Consider the following 14,461-nt stretch of genomic DNA (forward strand, 5'->3'; position numbering starts at 1 on the left):
AACATTGTTTACTTCATGTAAGCAGTGTAACGGTGAACGGTGACCAAATATGCCTATTTCGTGACGAAATTTCCTGCTCGCTTGTAAAAGTATTTTGTGTATTTTAAAATAAAAGATATATAGAACTTTACTTTGATACATTTGTGGCTGCTGTATTTTGTAGTTTATATTGATACATGTAAAATTGATGGATTTGGGATTTTATTTTAAAATGTGGTTCAGTGTATTTTTGCCCATTCCTGCTCCCTGTGTTGGCTTGTGTTTCCTCTGGGTGCTCTGGTTTCCCCCACAAGTTCAAAGGTAAAGGTGTGTGTGTGTGTGTGTGTGTGTGTGTGTGTGTGTGTGTGTCCATTATAATCACAAATATGTACATGAATGTTCAATTATGTAAAACATTTTAACTATATCAGGTTTTATTATACAAAATATTTAGATAATTGTTACACATTTAGATTGTTTTTTTTTTACCGCCTGTTGTTGTAATGTAATTTTTACAGAATTATTCAATCATAAATTTGCGTTATTAAATCATTATTTTGACTTTATCTTGTACTTTTGATTTAGTAAATCATAATTTTGGCTTTTTTTTTTTTTACCTCAATCGTTTACACAAAGGAGTGTTTTGTCTTGGTGATTGGAGCTTCCAGTACAGAGACAAAAATATCTAGTGCAAAGTTCTGCAAACAAATATATATTACATGCATAAATATATATTATAAAGAAAACCGGATTGCTATAAAATGTTAGTCATACAATATGTAAATTATTTGCAGACATAAACCTCAGCAAGATAGGTTACTCTGCATTTAATAATTTGTGCTTAGTAATTTATGACATGTTATATACAGTATGAGAATGTAGAATCTGCAGCCATTTCCTCTGACAAAAATTCAATTACTGTCTGGTTTGGATCGGCCACCAAATCAGACATAAGACTGCAGCGGACTGTCAGCACAGAGGATTATTTCTGTGCATCTGCCTGACCTTTCTACACATCTTTATCTCTATAGATCTTCATTATTAGATTAGTTGCTGCCTGTTTTTATAGTCATAAATATACACAACCCTTACTGTTTATGATTTTGTTACCAAAATGTTGTATTTACTTTATCCACTTATGTCATTCTGTTTTCTTGTGTTGATTTGTATTTATGTATCTGTGCTCCTGAGAAGAAAAAAAACATTTCTTGTGTGTTTGCACACCCTTGTCAAATTAATCTCATTCTGATTTCTCTGGACTCATTTTTCAAAGTAATCTCAGCAGCTGAATAACAAACATTATTATTATTATACATTATTATACCATCAAACATAACATTACAGAAGATGTCTGGCCTTTCATAATACAATACATGACATTATACATTTTTAAAAAAGCAGTTTGGAGAATGAATAAATGATAGCACTTTAAAAAATGAGACTAGTTTAAAAAAAACGTGTTAACACGTAAATTGCGTGTTAACACGTAAATGACGTGTTAACACGTACCAACGTGTTAACGCGTAAATGACGTGTTAACGCGTAAATTACGTGTTAACACGCAATTACGCGTTAACACGTTTGTTGCAGACGTTTTGGCCCCAACGGCCTTCCATATTTTAATGCAGGGGTTACGCCGAAAAGAAAATGAATGAAAAACTTCGACCGAGAGTTTGCAGCGACACTAACTTAGTCAACACGATCATGGATTTGCTTCCTTGACTTCGCACTTGTCGCGTGCAGATAAGCATTCACCCCGAGTGCATTTGTTCACTGGTAACGTCGCTATGAATATAACATAACGTCAAAACACAACTTACCGGGCTTTCAGCCATAATTCTGTGCAACTTCGTTGTGTATTACGGCTCAGCCTGAAACTGTTGTCCTAGTCCTGTTGTCCTGAAATTGTCACAAAAATGGCTGCAGCCACACGTCGTTTCCGGTGTCGTCATGATGTGTCTGACCATAGGTGTCTGACTCTGACTGCCTGGCAACCAGGATCAGAAGACAATTTCAGGCGCAGCACAGAAATATATACGTAGAGTGAGTGTTTACATATTTAAAGAGTATTTGAATATAATTATTTAGTACTATTAAGGTATCTTCTTTGACGTGTCATGTATAAAATGTTTTGCAAATTTCGTTGCATTGTATAAAACAGCATTAGCGTCGCTTGTGAAAAAAGTTTATCGTGTAATGCAGGTGTAATTACAGTATTTTTTTTTTATTAAAATATTAACTTGCAGACCTGATAATAATGAAGTAAAATGCCACGTGTAACGTTATTTTAACTTTGTTTTTAAAAAGTTATAAAAAATGTACGTGTTTTATGTTGGAAATAATGCTTCCTGAGTTATTTCTTTTACATGTTTACGATTCATGTAAAAGCAAAGAGGTCATCTGTGGTGTTTTGCAGTGGAAGTACACAAATAAAATGTAGATAAAATTTATTAGAAAAATACTTGATTATTTTGGGTGCTTATAAAGTCAAAAGTTATGGTGGGTGAATGTTTAATGTAAGTTTAATGTAAATAATGTAATGTATACTCACCGGCCACTTTATTAAGTACACCTGTCCAAATGCTCGTCAGCACAAATTTCTAATCAGCCAATTACATGGCAGCAACTCAATGCATTTAGGCATGTAGACATGGTCAAGACGATCTGCTGCAGTTCAAACCAAACATCTGAATGGGGAAGAAAGCTGATTTAAGTGACTTTGAACGTGGCATGGCTGTTGGTGCCAGAAGAGCTGGTCTGAGTATTTCAGAACTGCTGATTTTCATGCACAGCCATCTACATTTACAGAGAATGGTCTGAAAAAGAGAAAATATCCAGTGAGCGGCAGCTCTGTGTGCACAAATGCCTTGTTGATGGCAGAGGCCAAAGGAGAATGGTCAGACTGGTTGCAGCTGATAGAAAGGGAACAGTAACTCAAATAACCACGCGTTACAACCAAAGTATGCAGAAGAGCATCTCTAAATGCACAACACATCCAACCTTGAGGCTGATGGGCTGCAGCAGCAGAAGAACACTCCGGGGATCACTCCTGTCAGCTAAGAACAGGAAATTGAGGCTAAAATTGCACAGGCTCACCAAAATTGGACAATAGAAGATTGGAAATATGTTGCCTGTCTGATGAGTCTCAATTTCTGCTACAACATTTGGATAGTAGAGTCAGAATTTGGCATCAACAACAAGGATCCATCCTGCCTTGTATCAACAGTTCAGACTGCTGGTGGTGGTGTAATGGTGTGGGGGATATTTTCTTGGCACATTTTGGGCACATAAGTACCAATTGAGCATCGTGTCAACGCCACAGCCTTCCTGAGTATTGTTGCTGACCATGTCCATCCCTTTATGACCACAGTGTACTCATCTTCTCATGGCTACTTCCAGCAGGATAACACGCCATGTCAAAAAGCATCAATCATCTCAGACTGGTTTCTTGAACATGACAATGAGTTCACTGTACTCAAATGGCCAACACAGTCACCAAATCTCAATCCAATTGAGCATATTTGGCATGTGGTGGAACGGGAGATTCACATCATGGATGTTCAGCTGACAAATGTGCAACAACTGCGTGATGCTGTCAGGTCAATATGGACCAAAATCTCTGAGGAATATTTCCAGCACCATACCATGAAGGATTAAGGCAGTTCTGAAAGTCTAACTCAGTACTAGTAAGGTATGCCAAATAAAGTGGCCGGTGAGTGTATATTTGTACATTTGTATTTATTTAATATTGAAACACCTTTTTCCCCACATTTTATGTTACAGACTTATTCGAAATTTAATTTCATTCATTTTTTTCCCTTAAAATGTGACACACATTACCACTGTAATGTGAGTTTGTATGTAAACTTTCCCAATTTATATACTTATAAAAAACTATATATAAAAATCTGTACCATGACACTCAACATTGATGTGGGGATCTGCTGTGATATATTTTTGGGTGGCAGGAACTGGAAAACTAGTCACTTCAGGGTGTTGTTCATAAAATGTTGAGGAAAATAATCAATTTAATCCATTTTAGAAAAAGACAAACGAAACGTGGAAGAAAATGAAGCGATGTTAACAAAACACTTTATTTTAAGGTGTCCTTGTTACACATTCTGTATATTTACTAAAATAATTACAATTAATGATGCACAATTACATGCAACCAACCCTAAAAATAACTTGCATAAAATAACAACAAAATACATACATGTAGTTAATTAATATTCCTGCGTAGTTAAAGGACACTGTAAAAAGTAACCATTAAAAAGTGAAACTTATTTTCATTTAAACGGTTCATATGTTTGTAACTACTAATTACAAGTGAAAAAAGCAAAACGGAGACTTGCTTGAACAGGATTATTTTGAATAAGTGATTTGTTTAACTGGATTAGGGAGTTCCAAGCAGGATATATCACCCTCTGAAGGCATTTCAAAGTGAAAACAATCATGGCTGCCATATTGAAGGGCCTTGATGAATGATTTTGAAGGGTGCAACTGTTGACTTTTCCTCATGGTCCCCATGATCCTTTGTACAGGGAAGTTGTTTGGTGTCGATCACACTGTTGATTATTTCAATTAGTGAATTCAACTGTTTTTTAACTGTTGACTCACTGACCAGATTATCTGAATCAATGGAACATTAAAGGTGCAGTTGGTGATCTGCCTAAATGCTAACCGGTTAGCGTAATATCTTTCAAATACAATCCCTCCCCTGTCGTCCAAAGCTACACCTCCTGAAATCACCAACGTGCACTTTAAAGATAACAGAGACCCACTAGATCATATCATTCGCCAGTTAAAAAAACTTTATGCTACAAATCTGAACGAAAAACTATATCTAGCAAGTTTTCAGTTATGTAGTTAGAAAGCAAAACTTGCCATCACAGGTGACACAGTAGGTAGTGCTGTCACCTCACAGCAAGAAGGTCGCTGGTTCGAGCCTCGGCTGGGTCAGTGGGCGTTTCTGTGTGGAGTTTGCATGTTCTCCCTGCGTTCGCGTGGGTTTCCTTCGGGTGCTTGGTTTTCCCCACAGTCCAAAGACATGGGTACAGGAGAATTGGATAGGCTAAATTGTCCGTAGTGTATGAGTTTGTATGGTTGTTTTCCAGAGATGGGTTGTGGCTGGAAGGGCATCTGCTGCATAAAAATGTGCTGGATAAGTTGGCGGTTCATTCTGCTGTGGCGACCCCTGATTAATAAAGGGACTAAGCCGAAAAGAAAATGAATGAATAAACTTGCCATCACTCTCTAATCAGTCTCACTCCAGGGTACCCCCAGGATCCTCCAAATGACATTCAAGGCTTTTTAAGACCTTTCAATAGCTTTTCAAATGAAATTCAATGCCAACTTTATACCCATTCCGACATAAGTATGAGTGGAAAACTGTCAAATATGTATAAATATTGAACCCAAGAAAATAATTATGTACAAGAGGGCTACTTGAATTAAATAAAACATTTTATTTAAATTATCAGTTATAATTAATACATACACAACAGCGTGGTCGTTCACCCAGTAGCGAATATGAAGGTCTACTTTTCGTCATCTTATTGAGACTCTCGTCAAACATGACCACAAACCAGTTGGCCTTATTGACCTGGTCAGTCAGTTCTTTAGTAATAATAGGAGCCAATCCGAATTAAGTAATAGATGCAGTTTTGTTGCTTCCACAGGAAAATGTATCTGCAACCTCGGAGTCTGGAAACATGGTTTTAAAGACCTCTGTAATGTTCTCATTCGATGTGTAAGAGTGGTGCTCAGAGATTGCTTTAAGGACCCACATCACCTCTGCCTGGATGTTCCTTGGCTGTGGTGGCAATGCTTCTAATGTATACATTTCTTCATTACTAATAGCCAAAGCTGTTTTAGTAACCGAAGAGGTCTCCAGTGCACAGAACCGCACAATAGGTGGTTGGCGCTGACGAGCAGTACTTCACGCGACCTCCGTGAAGTTGGCACCCCATAAAAACAAATAATCCCCAAAACTATGCCATTCGTTTGTGCCACGTTTGTGCTGATTTGTGCCGCAAAAACGAACGTTTGTGCTGGTTTGGGGTCTGAGATATTAAGCATTATTTTTTTGACCGTGTAACGTCACTTTCCACCCCATGTTGCGCAAATGACTTCAAAACAGCACAGGTCGTTTGCGCTCGATTTGTGCTGGTTTGTGTCGTTAAAACGAACACGGTATCTGTTTTCCTCTTTTAGATATAAGCAAAATATTTCGGGAGCCGTGACGTCACTCTCCACACCATTTTCTCTAAATCGCACAAAACTGGCGTCTTTCGTTAGTGCTGGATTTGTGCTGGTTTGTGCCGTTAAAATAAACACTTTATCTATTTTCGTTGTTTAGATATAATCAAAATATTTCGGAATCTGTGACGTCATTCTTCACCCCAAGTTGTCTAAATCACACCAAACTGGTCTCATTTGTTTGTGCTCGATTTGTGCTGGTTTGTGCCGTTAAAATAAACACTTTATCTATGTTTATTGATTAGACATTGCCTAATCAAAGCATTTCGGCAGCCCCGACGTCACCCAGCCCAACAGACACCTGTTTTGTGCAATTTAGAGGAAATAATGGGGCGCTGAGTGACGTTGCGGCTCCCGAAATGTTTTGATTAGGCAATGTCTAATCAATAAACATAGATAAAGTGTTTATTTTAACGGCACAAATCGAGCACAAACAAATGAGACCAGTTTGGATTGTGATTTTGGAAAGTGACGTCACACGGTCAAAAAAATAATGCTTAATATCTCAGACCCCAAACCAGCACAAACGTTCGTTTTTGTGACACAAATCAGCACAAACGTAGCACAAACGAATGGCATAGTTTTGGGGATTATTTGTTTTTATGGGGTGCCAACTTTACGGAGGTCTTCACGCGGTGTGTTTGGCACCGCTCATATGGGAGTCCAGGGCCTTAACACCCATCGTCGCTAGCTTAAAAGATTTACAGCACCAACAGCAGTAGGTGTCGTGGTTATTTCCTGGCACAGTTTTGACCTAAACGTAACTGGGATACCTTGGCCACAGAGGATTAAACCGTCACTTTCCCATTTTAGCCGAAAAACTAGGCTAGCGACTATTGTGTTCTGTACCTCACTTGCCTAGTAACCATAGCGCTTTCTGTTTGAACGTAGAGCGCGAGGTGCACTCAACGTCATGCTGCAGGAATTTTGAATTAGCCTACATTAGTAACAGTTCATTTTGTAACAGTATGAACTTAATTCTAGGAAAAGCAAAAAGAATGAATAAAATAAGACCTTTGTAACAAAATCCAAGACTTTGTATACCAAATTCAAGGCTATTAAGGCCTTAATTTTAGATTATCAAATGTGAGACTATTTCAATGCTTTTAAGACCCCGCGGGCAGTGGCGTTGCGAGGGGGCTTAAGCCCCTGATCTTTTGAAATATATTGCACTTGTTATAACATTTATTTTGTTATCTAAGTAATTAAAATTACCACATACATCACGCGCATTCCACTTAATGCAGCGTTTGTGTCGGGTAATTAAATAGTCAGCTGTTCAGCAGTACCTGTTTCTACCGGCAGGTGGGAGTGACACTGTTGTCACATGGTGTTAAAAAAATCCCGCCACTGCACTGTCATCCTTCATCCATTATTTTGAGGAGCTGAAGCTGATGAGGTAATAATACAACTGTTTCGCCAAACTGAATAGTTCTAACTACTGATGAAGCTTAGTATTTGTTTCCACAGTATAAAATGTGTGTAGTTTTGGTGAAATAAAATAACTAATCAAAAAAATGTGCGTCATATTAATGTAAACGCATGCAAATTAGTCAGAGAAACGTAGATTGTACTAGCTTTTTTTAGATATGATATAGATATCTAGACATATTTATCTAGATATAATATAGCCAGTCACATCTGCTTCTGTAATAGTTAAATCACAGTGAGTTCATGCATCTAGCATATTATTGTATAGCTATATTCTACTGTAACATGCTGTCACTTAGCATCAAATTATAAACTGACTTTCTTATGAAAAATACCTAAGATGGCTGGAAGAACACATACTGTCTAAACCATTTATTGTCGCAGTCCTGTAAATGATCAGTTAAAGCCTTTTTATCTTTATTCAGGTCTTATTTTCATTCAACTACAGCAATTGGATCTTCTTTGAGGCTAAGCCCTTTATCCCTTTCGACCCTAGCAACGGCCCTGCCCGCAGGTACTCTGTCACTCTCTCATGCGCTTTGTCCTAAAGCGACTACTGTATGATTAGTGGTTGGCCTGCTGGCTGCAAGAATTACACGTATTACTTAGCCATACTTACATGCTATTTCAGAGCGAATATTCAGTAGCATGGTAAACAATATAGGGAGCGCGTCACAGGTTATCATTATGCAAACATGACTCAATGTGAATATAAAAGCAACTTCACCTCAGTAGAGCAGGCTATAGGCCGAATAGCGCTATTTACAGATGTTCTGATATTAAACTAAATAAAAATCTACATTATCGATGCTGTCAAAGGTACTTTATGAATTTGAAGAAAGTCACATCAATCTTTCACTGGAAGATTTCAGTGGCTGAACAACACTTCCGTAAAACAACACAATCTACATCAGCTTTGAGTGACTAAAATAGTTTTAAAGCATAACATTACCTGTCTAAGAGAATTACTTCAGCCAAAGAGCTTAGAATGACCAAAAAGGCGACACTCAATAGAACATTCTATTGCAACAGCAGCGCCCAGCAACAGCCCCGAAATCCGCCATTTTGGAATGAAAGCGATCGGCTGTCCATTAGCTCTTATTGCTGTCGCGATGGCAAGCAGGTGCTTTGATTTTTATTTATTTAAAAAGCAACCTGAAAGACGACAATACAACACACTCTATTACAATCATCAGCTCTTTTGAAAAGTTTATTTTACAGACTTATAATATGCTGTTGTTCTATATGAATTGTCATTTTGAAATGGCCACCCGCCATCTAGTGGCTGTTTTCCAAATTGCCCTTGAGTGTCGCCTCTTGGTGATTCTAAGCTTTTTGCTCCAGCCATAGTGTCATCCTTCCTCCAGCGTGCAAAAATAACTAAAATATTCATTCAGGATCATAGAAAGTTTGATTTAGCATTTGTTTTTACCGCTGTCACCCTCTCGTGTGCAGGTGAACGCGATGCACGTACACGCGCAAACAGTGGAACTGCTTGAACGGTGTGCAGATGTACAAATTTACATTTGCTCACAGACAGTTTGAGCTACTTATTAGAATTATGGGAGATGTCGGCCTGACTTATTTTAACTGGATGAACATTTTTAAGTCTTATGCCTTACCCAGAATATTAAAATATATATGAATACATTTAGATCTCTTACTTAAATCAATACCATTGGAATGTGAAGAGATTTTCAACTAGAACAAAAAATGTGTTTTTTGTTTTTTACGAGTATTGTACATGATTTGTTCCTGGGCTACCATTAACATTTGTATCAGCATTTTGAATTAGCTTTCAATTTGATTATAATTTGTTTTTACTTTATTTGAATTTTAGTAATAAAAACACATTGTTATTGTTCTTTTAGTTTATCTAGTTTGTCATCTAACTGAAATAATAGTTTACTTAAGTTACTTTTTGAATTGCAAATTTATTCATCCTCATTTATAAGCTGTCTTGCAATTGTGAATTTTATAGGCTGTCTCACATTTATATTGCGTTTATATCTCACTAATGAGTTTTTTATTTCATAGAATTAGGACTTCATTGCAGCATTCTTCATTTTCTTCATTAGTTTCTTGGTATTGTAAAATTATAAGTTGTAACTACTTTTATCTAACTGTTCTGTTTTCTTTAGAATTGTGATTTTAGTTCTCATAAGTGCAGTTCTGGGCTGCACGGTGGCGTAGTGGGTAGCACGTTCGCCTTACAGCAAGAAGGTCGCTGGTTTGAGCCTCAGATGGGTCAGTTGGTGTTTCTGTGTGGAGTTTACATGTTCTCCCTGTATTTGCGTGGGTTTCCTCCGGGTGCTCTGGTTCCCCCATAGTCAACAAACATGTGCAGTTGAAACCAGAAGTTTACATGCACTCTAAAAAAAGGAACATAACCATTTCTAAAAAAATGTCTGATGGTAAATCATACTATACGTTGACTATTTTAGGTCCGTTAGGACCACCTAAATGATTTACATTTGCTAAACGCCAGAATAATGAGAGACTTTTTTTGAGATTTTTTTTATTAATTTCTAGACAGTCAAAGGTTTACATACATTTCCTTGGTATTTTTTTTAAGCTTTGCTTTTAAACTGTAACTTTGGTCAAATGTTTTGGGTATCCTTTCACAAGCTTCTTACAAAAGTTTGAAGGAATTTCAGAGTCAGATTTATAGGCTGTCTCGCTCACACAACTTTTTCAACTCTGCCCACAAATATTCATTATGATTGAGATCAGGGCTTTGTGATGGCCACTCCAAAACATTCCCTCTGCTAGCACACTTTAATTTGGCAGTATGCTTAGGGTCATGGTCTGTTTGGAAGACCCATTTGTGGCCGAGTTTTAATTTTCTGGCTGATGTCTTGAGATGTTGCTTCAGTATTTCAACATATTGTTCTTTCTTCATGATGCCATCTTTACTGTGAAGTGGACCAGTTCCTCCTGCAGCAAAACAGCCCCACAACATGATGCTGCTGCCCCCATACTTCACAGTTGGGATGGTGTTCCTAGGCTTGTAAGCTTTCCCCTTTGTCCTCCAAATGTAACACTGGTCATTATGGCCAAACAGTTCAATCTTAGTTCCATCAGACACAGGACATGTCTCCAAAAATTTGTCTTTTTCCCAGTGTAATTTAGCAAATTGTAATCCGGCTTTGTTGATTCTGGCTTGTTGATTTTCCCATGTTGTCACACAAGGAACCTGTCACCGACTCGGTCCCAATCATTCCACCTGCTTGCCAGCAGAGGTCACCATCCCTGGACTTCTAACCATTACGTCATCCATCTACACTGATAGCATACACACCTGAAGCGCATCCAGATAATCGCTCACGCTTATAAGCAGCTCACGTGCACTCAGTCATTGCGAAAACTTGTTCTGCCCCTGCTAACACTACTGAGCTCTTCTCTTCTCTTCTCTTCTCTTCTCTTCTCTTCTCTTCTCTTCTCTTCTCTTCTCTTCTCTTCTCTTCTCTTCTCTTCTCTTCTCTTCTCTTCTCTTCTCTTCTCTTCTCTTCTCTTCTCTTCTCTACTCTGCCCTACTCTGCCTGCTTTCCCGTTGCTTACCTTGCCTTGTTCTCCGACCTCATCCTGCCAGTCGCCTGCCTTGTTCTCCAGCCAGATTAACGACTCTGATTCTAGCGAGTAGGGGGAGGCTGCAGACTTGGATCCAGACAGATCTACGGCCCAAGCAGTTTTACGGCCCAGGCAGTTCTACGCCCCCGTTGTTCCTGTTGTGTCCAGTAGAGGGAGGCAGTACAGTATTATTTTAAGCCTCCACAACTTTATCACACCCAACCAAACGCGACACCACGAAGAGGTATCTATGTTAAATACGTGTTTAAACCATTAGCAAACATGAAACTTAAACCTTTTTTTATTAGATTAAGGTCAATATGAGTGTATGTCAACCCAAACAAATTGGTGTAGTATAACAGCATGTGTTAGTTTGACTCAATTTTAGCTAACTATGTGCAGGCCAGCTACATGTTCTACATCAACAAAAGAGTAAAAGAAATTTAACCTACATAAGAAAGTGTGTTATGTAGGCTAATTTTCTTTTACCTTTTTGTCTCAGCAAGGGAGTAATTATTATATGTTTTATAATTATTTAAAGATATATATTGTCTCATAGATTAGACAATACACTTGCATGGTCTGGGTTGTCAGCCAAATCTACACTTCAACTACACTACATTATTCCTCCAAATTTGACTTTCTTAAATATTGAAATAAATCTAAACAGATCTGAAAATTTTATTGATTTTATTTTAAATTTTAAAATTGCATTGCTTTCAATTGCAATCAATATAATACAATCCTGTTCTAGTTTAAACAACTAAACTATCATATATCTATAAATGCATATAGAAACTCACAATTATAAATTGTCTACTCATTTTAGTTGATATAGCTATACAGTACAGTTTATATATTACCAATGAAGTTTGCATTGCTCAAGCAATCATATTGTTTATCCATTATTGTTTCATAATATTTATTGTAACCATACCTCTGCATTCTTAACAAAGCATATCATTACTCCATATTACACTGTATTGTTTGGTTATCATTTTGTTATTTTCAAAATGCAAATTTATATATAAACAAAACAACAAATGCATATCTCTATATGAAAACGTATAGCTAGGCTACAATTAACCATTACAGTATCCAACAACTTGTGTTTTTAATTTTTTTAATTAAATGAATCTAAATTAATTTGCAATAGAGCTTTTGCATATCTGGAATTATTTGGTGAGTGTATCAATTCTGCATATTATATAGTGAGTTTATAACTCACTTTATGATACATTAATCTAGTGTTCATATTTAGCGTAATCTAATTAAAATTATATATATTTATGAACAGGACATTTAATAATCTGGGAGCGTTGACTTCAGATGTATTATGTGGTCATGTATCTTTCATCCCCACCTACTGAACGCATTAAGAACAACAGGGGTGTTAAGCTGTGGGGCGTAAAACTGCCTTGGTTCTAAAACTGCCTGGATCCAAGTCTGCAGACGCCCCATATAGATTCTAGCCGCCTGCCTTGAACTCTAGCCTGGACTCTGACTCTGATATTCGCCGCCTGCCTCTGTCCCATGCCTGCATTCATACTGTGATTACCTGCCGTTGATGCTTCAACGTAACACGATTGCGTTTGATGTGAGTTCGCACACGCATGACATCTGTGTGCTTGTGTTTATTAAACCGTGTTTAATAAATCTACTGCAAATGGATCCCTCTGTGTCAGCCCCTTCGTTACAGAAGCAGTGTGTTTGAGGTTTTCCCTAAATACTGTTCTACAGTTGGGCCTTCAAATAACTCAAATGTTGTCAATTAGTCAATCAGAAACTTCCAAAACCTTGACACCATCATCTGAGCTTTTTCAGAGGCATAATAATCTTATTGTATGTAAATTTGACTTTCAAGAAAAGTTATAACAATTTCTCAAAAAAATATCTCTCTCATAATAATAATAATCTATTAAGCATAACAGAAATAAATTCAATGATCCTAACTCACCTAAAAGAGAAAAAGTTTAGTCACATTAACATCTGACTAAAAAAAGGGGCCAACACTGAAAAATTTTGTCCAAAAATAATTGCACAAGGGTATTGGGGTCAGAAAATCTTAAAAATTACAACAGCCTGCTTCACAAAACAAAGTCAAACTCTCTTCATTCATTTATTCATTTTCTTTTCGACTTAGTCCGAAAAGAAATGTATTAATCTGGGTTTGCCAGAGTGAAATGAACCGCCAACTTATCCAGCATGTTTTAAGCAGGGGATGCCCTTCCAGCTGCAACCCATCACTGGGAAACACCCGTACACTATTATTCACACACATACACTGGCAAATTTAACATTCAATCCAACTATAGCGCATGACTTTGGACTGGGGAAACCGGAGCACTTGGAGGAAACCCACACGAACACGGGGAGAACATACAAACTCCACACATAAACCTCTTTAACATTATATGTACATGTTGAATCACTGATATCTGTTGGTTTGCAGTTCTAACGTTCAATTTCAAACACTTAATTTAAAATTTAATTTTAAGATCTGAGGTGAACTATCTGCTGCTGCTTACAGTAGTACAGTAATAAATATCACGTAAAATGTCACATTATTAGCATTTAACACTGAATAAAGCACATGAGCTGTACCTGAGGCGATGGCTGTTTACCTGTGAGAAATAGAAGCATAAAAGTTTCTAGAATAGTAATTTCAGGTGTCGGTTAGGACAAAAACAGTTTTTGGATGTCAGATGTCTCACCTTGAATGCAGAAAACAGCCTTGTCACCATCTAACCCCATCTGTAGTCAATATACAGCTGACTGGGTGAGATCTCTGTAAGGAGTTCTGTTTAGGCATTTGTAAAGGGTCTGTTGGTGAAGTTTGCTCCTCGCCAATGTCGCCTCTGTCTTGCTTGGTTTGGGACTTGTGGAGCTCCTCATCGTTGGATTTGGTCTTCTGTGTTTTGGCTTTAAGCAGTGACATTCACATTACACTGAACTAAACCGCTTCAGTCCAGTTGTCACAGTTGAAGTTCAGTTTAATCTGCTAGAACTATGTAAAGCTGTTTAACACAATCTACATTGTAAAAAGTGCTGTAAAAGTCAGTTGAATCAGTTGTGAAGTATACAGGCATCACTGTGCCATTTTGTAAAACCTGAAACAATATAACGCCATTGTTTGGCAACCTCAACTGCTAGGTGAAGACAGGACAGTTCAACACTTTAACTATAGGAGTGCATTAAGTTAATATTGAACGAAATGAAA

At 37.4% G+C, this 14,461-nt stretch overlaps 1 protein-coding gene and 1 long non-coding RNA gene across 7 annotated transcripts in view; one reads left to right on the forward strand and one right to left on the reverse strand.

The window, feature by feature from the left end:
* Window positions 1–1,903, reverse strand: part of LOC794073 (uncharacterized) — a 34,246-nt gene extending 32,343 nt beyond the window's left edge. For all 4 annotated transcript variants that reach the window (XR_012384748.1, XR_012384749.1, XR_012384750.1 and 1 more), the window contains exon 1: window positions 1,800–1,903. Coding sequence is in view for 1 of the 4 variants with exons in the window: in XM_021478485.3 (XP_021334160.1) it covers window positions 1,800–1,814 (15 nt within the window). In the remaining 3 variants the exon portion in view is untranslated. The remainder of the gene's footprint in view (window positions 1–1,799) is intronic.
* A 53-nt stretch (window positions 1,904–1,956) lies between these two features.
* Window positions 1,957–14,461, forward strand: part of LOC141375927 (uncharacterized) — a 101,854-nt gene continuing 89,349 nt past the window's right edge. For all 3 annotated transcript variants that reach the window (XR_012384754.1, XR_012384755.1, XR_012384753.1), the window contains exon 1: window positions 1,957–2,022. This is a non-coding gene — a long non-coding RNA (uncharacterized lncRNA). The remainder of the gene's footprint in view (window positions 2,023–14,461) is intronic.

The sequence above is a fragment of the Danio rerio genome, chromosome 8 (genome assembly GCF_049306965.1).
Source record: "Danio rerio strain Tuebingen ecotype United States chromosome 8, GRCz12tu, whole genome shotgun sequence".
In the NCBI taxonomy this organism is placed as follows: Eukaryota; Metazoa; Chordata; class Actinopteri; order Cypriniformes; family Danionidae; genus Danio; species Danio rerio.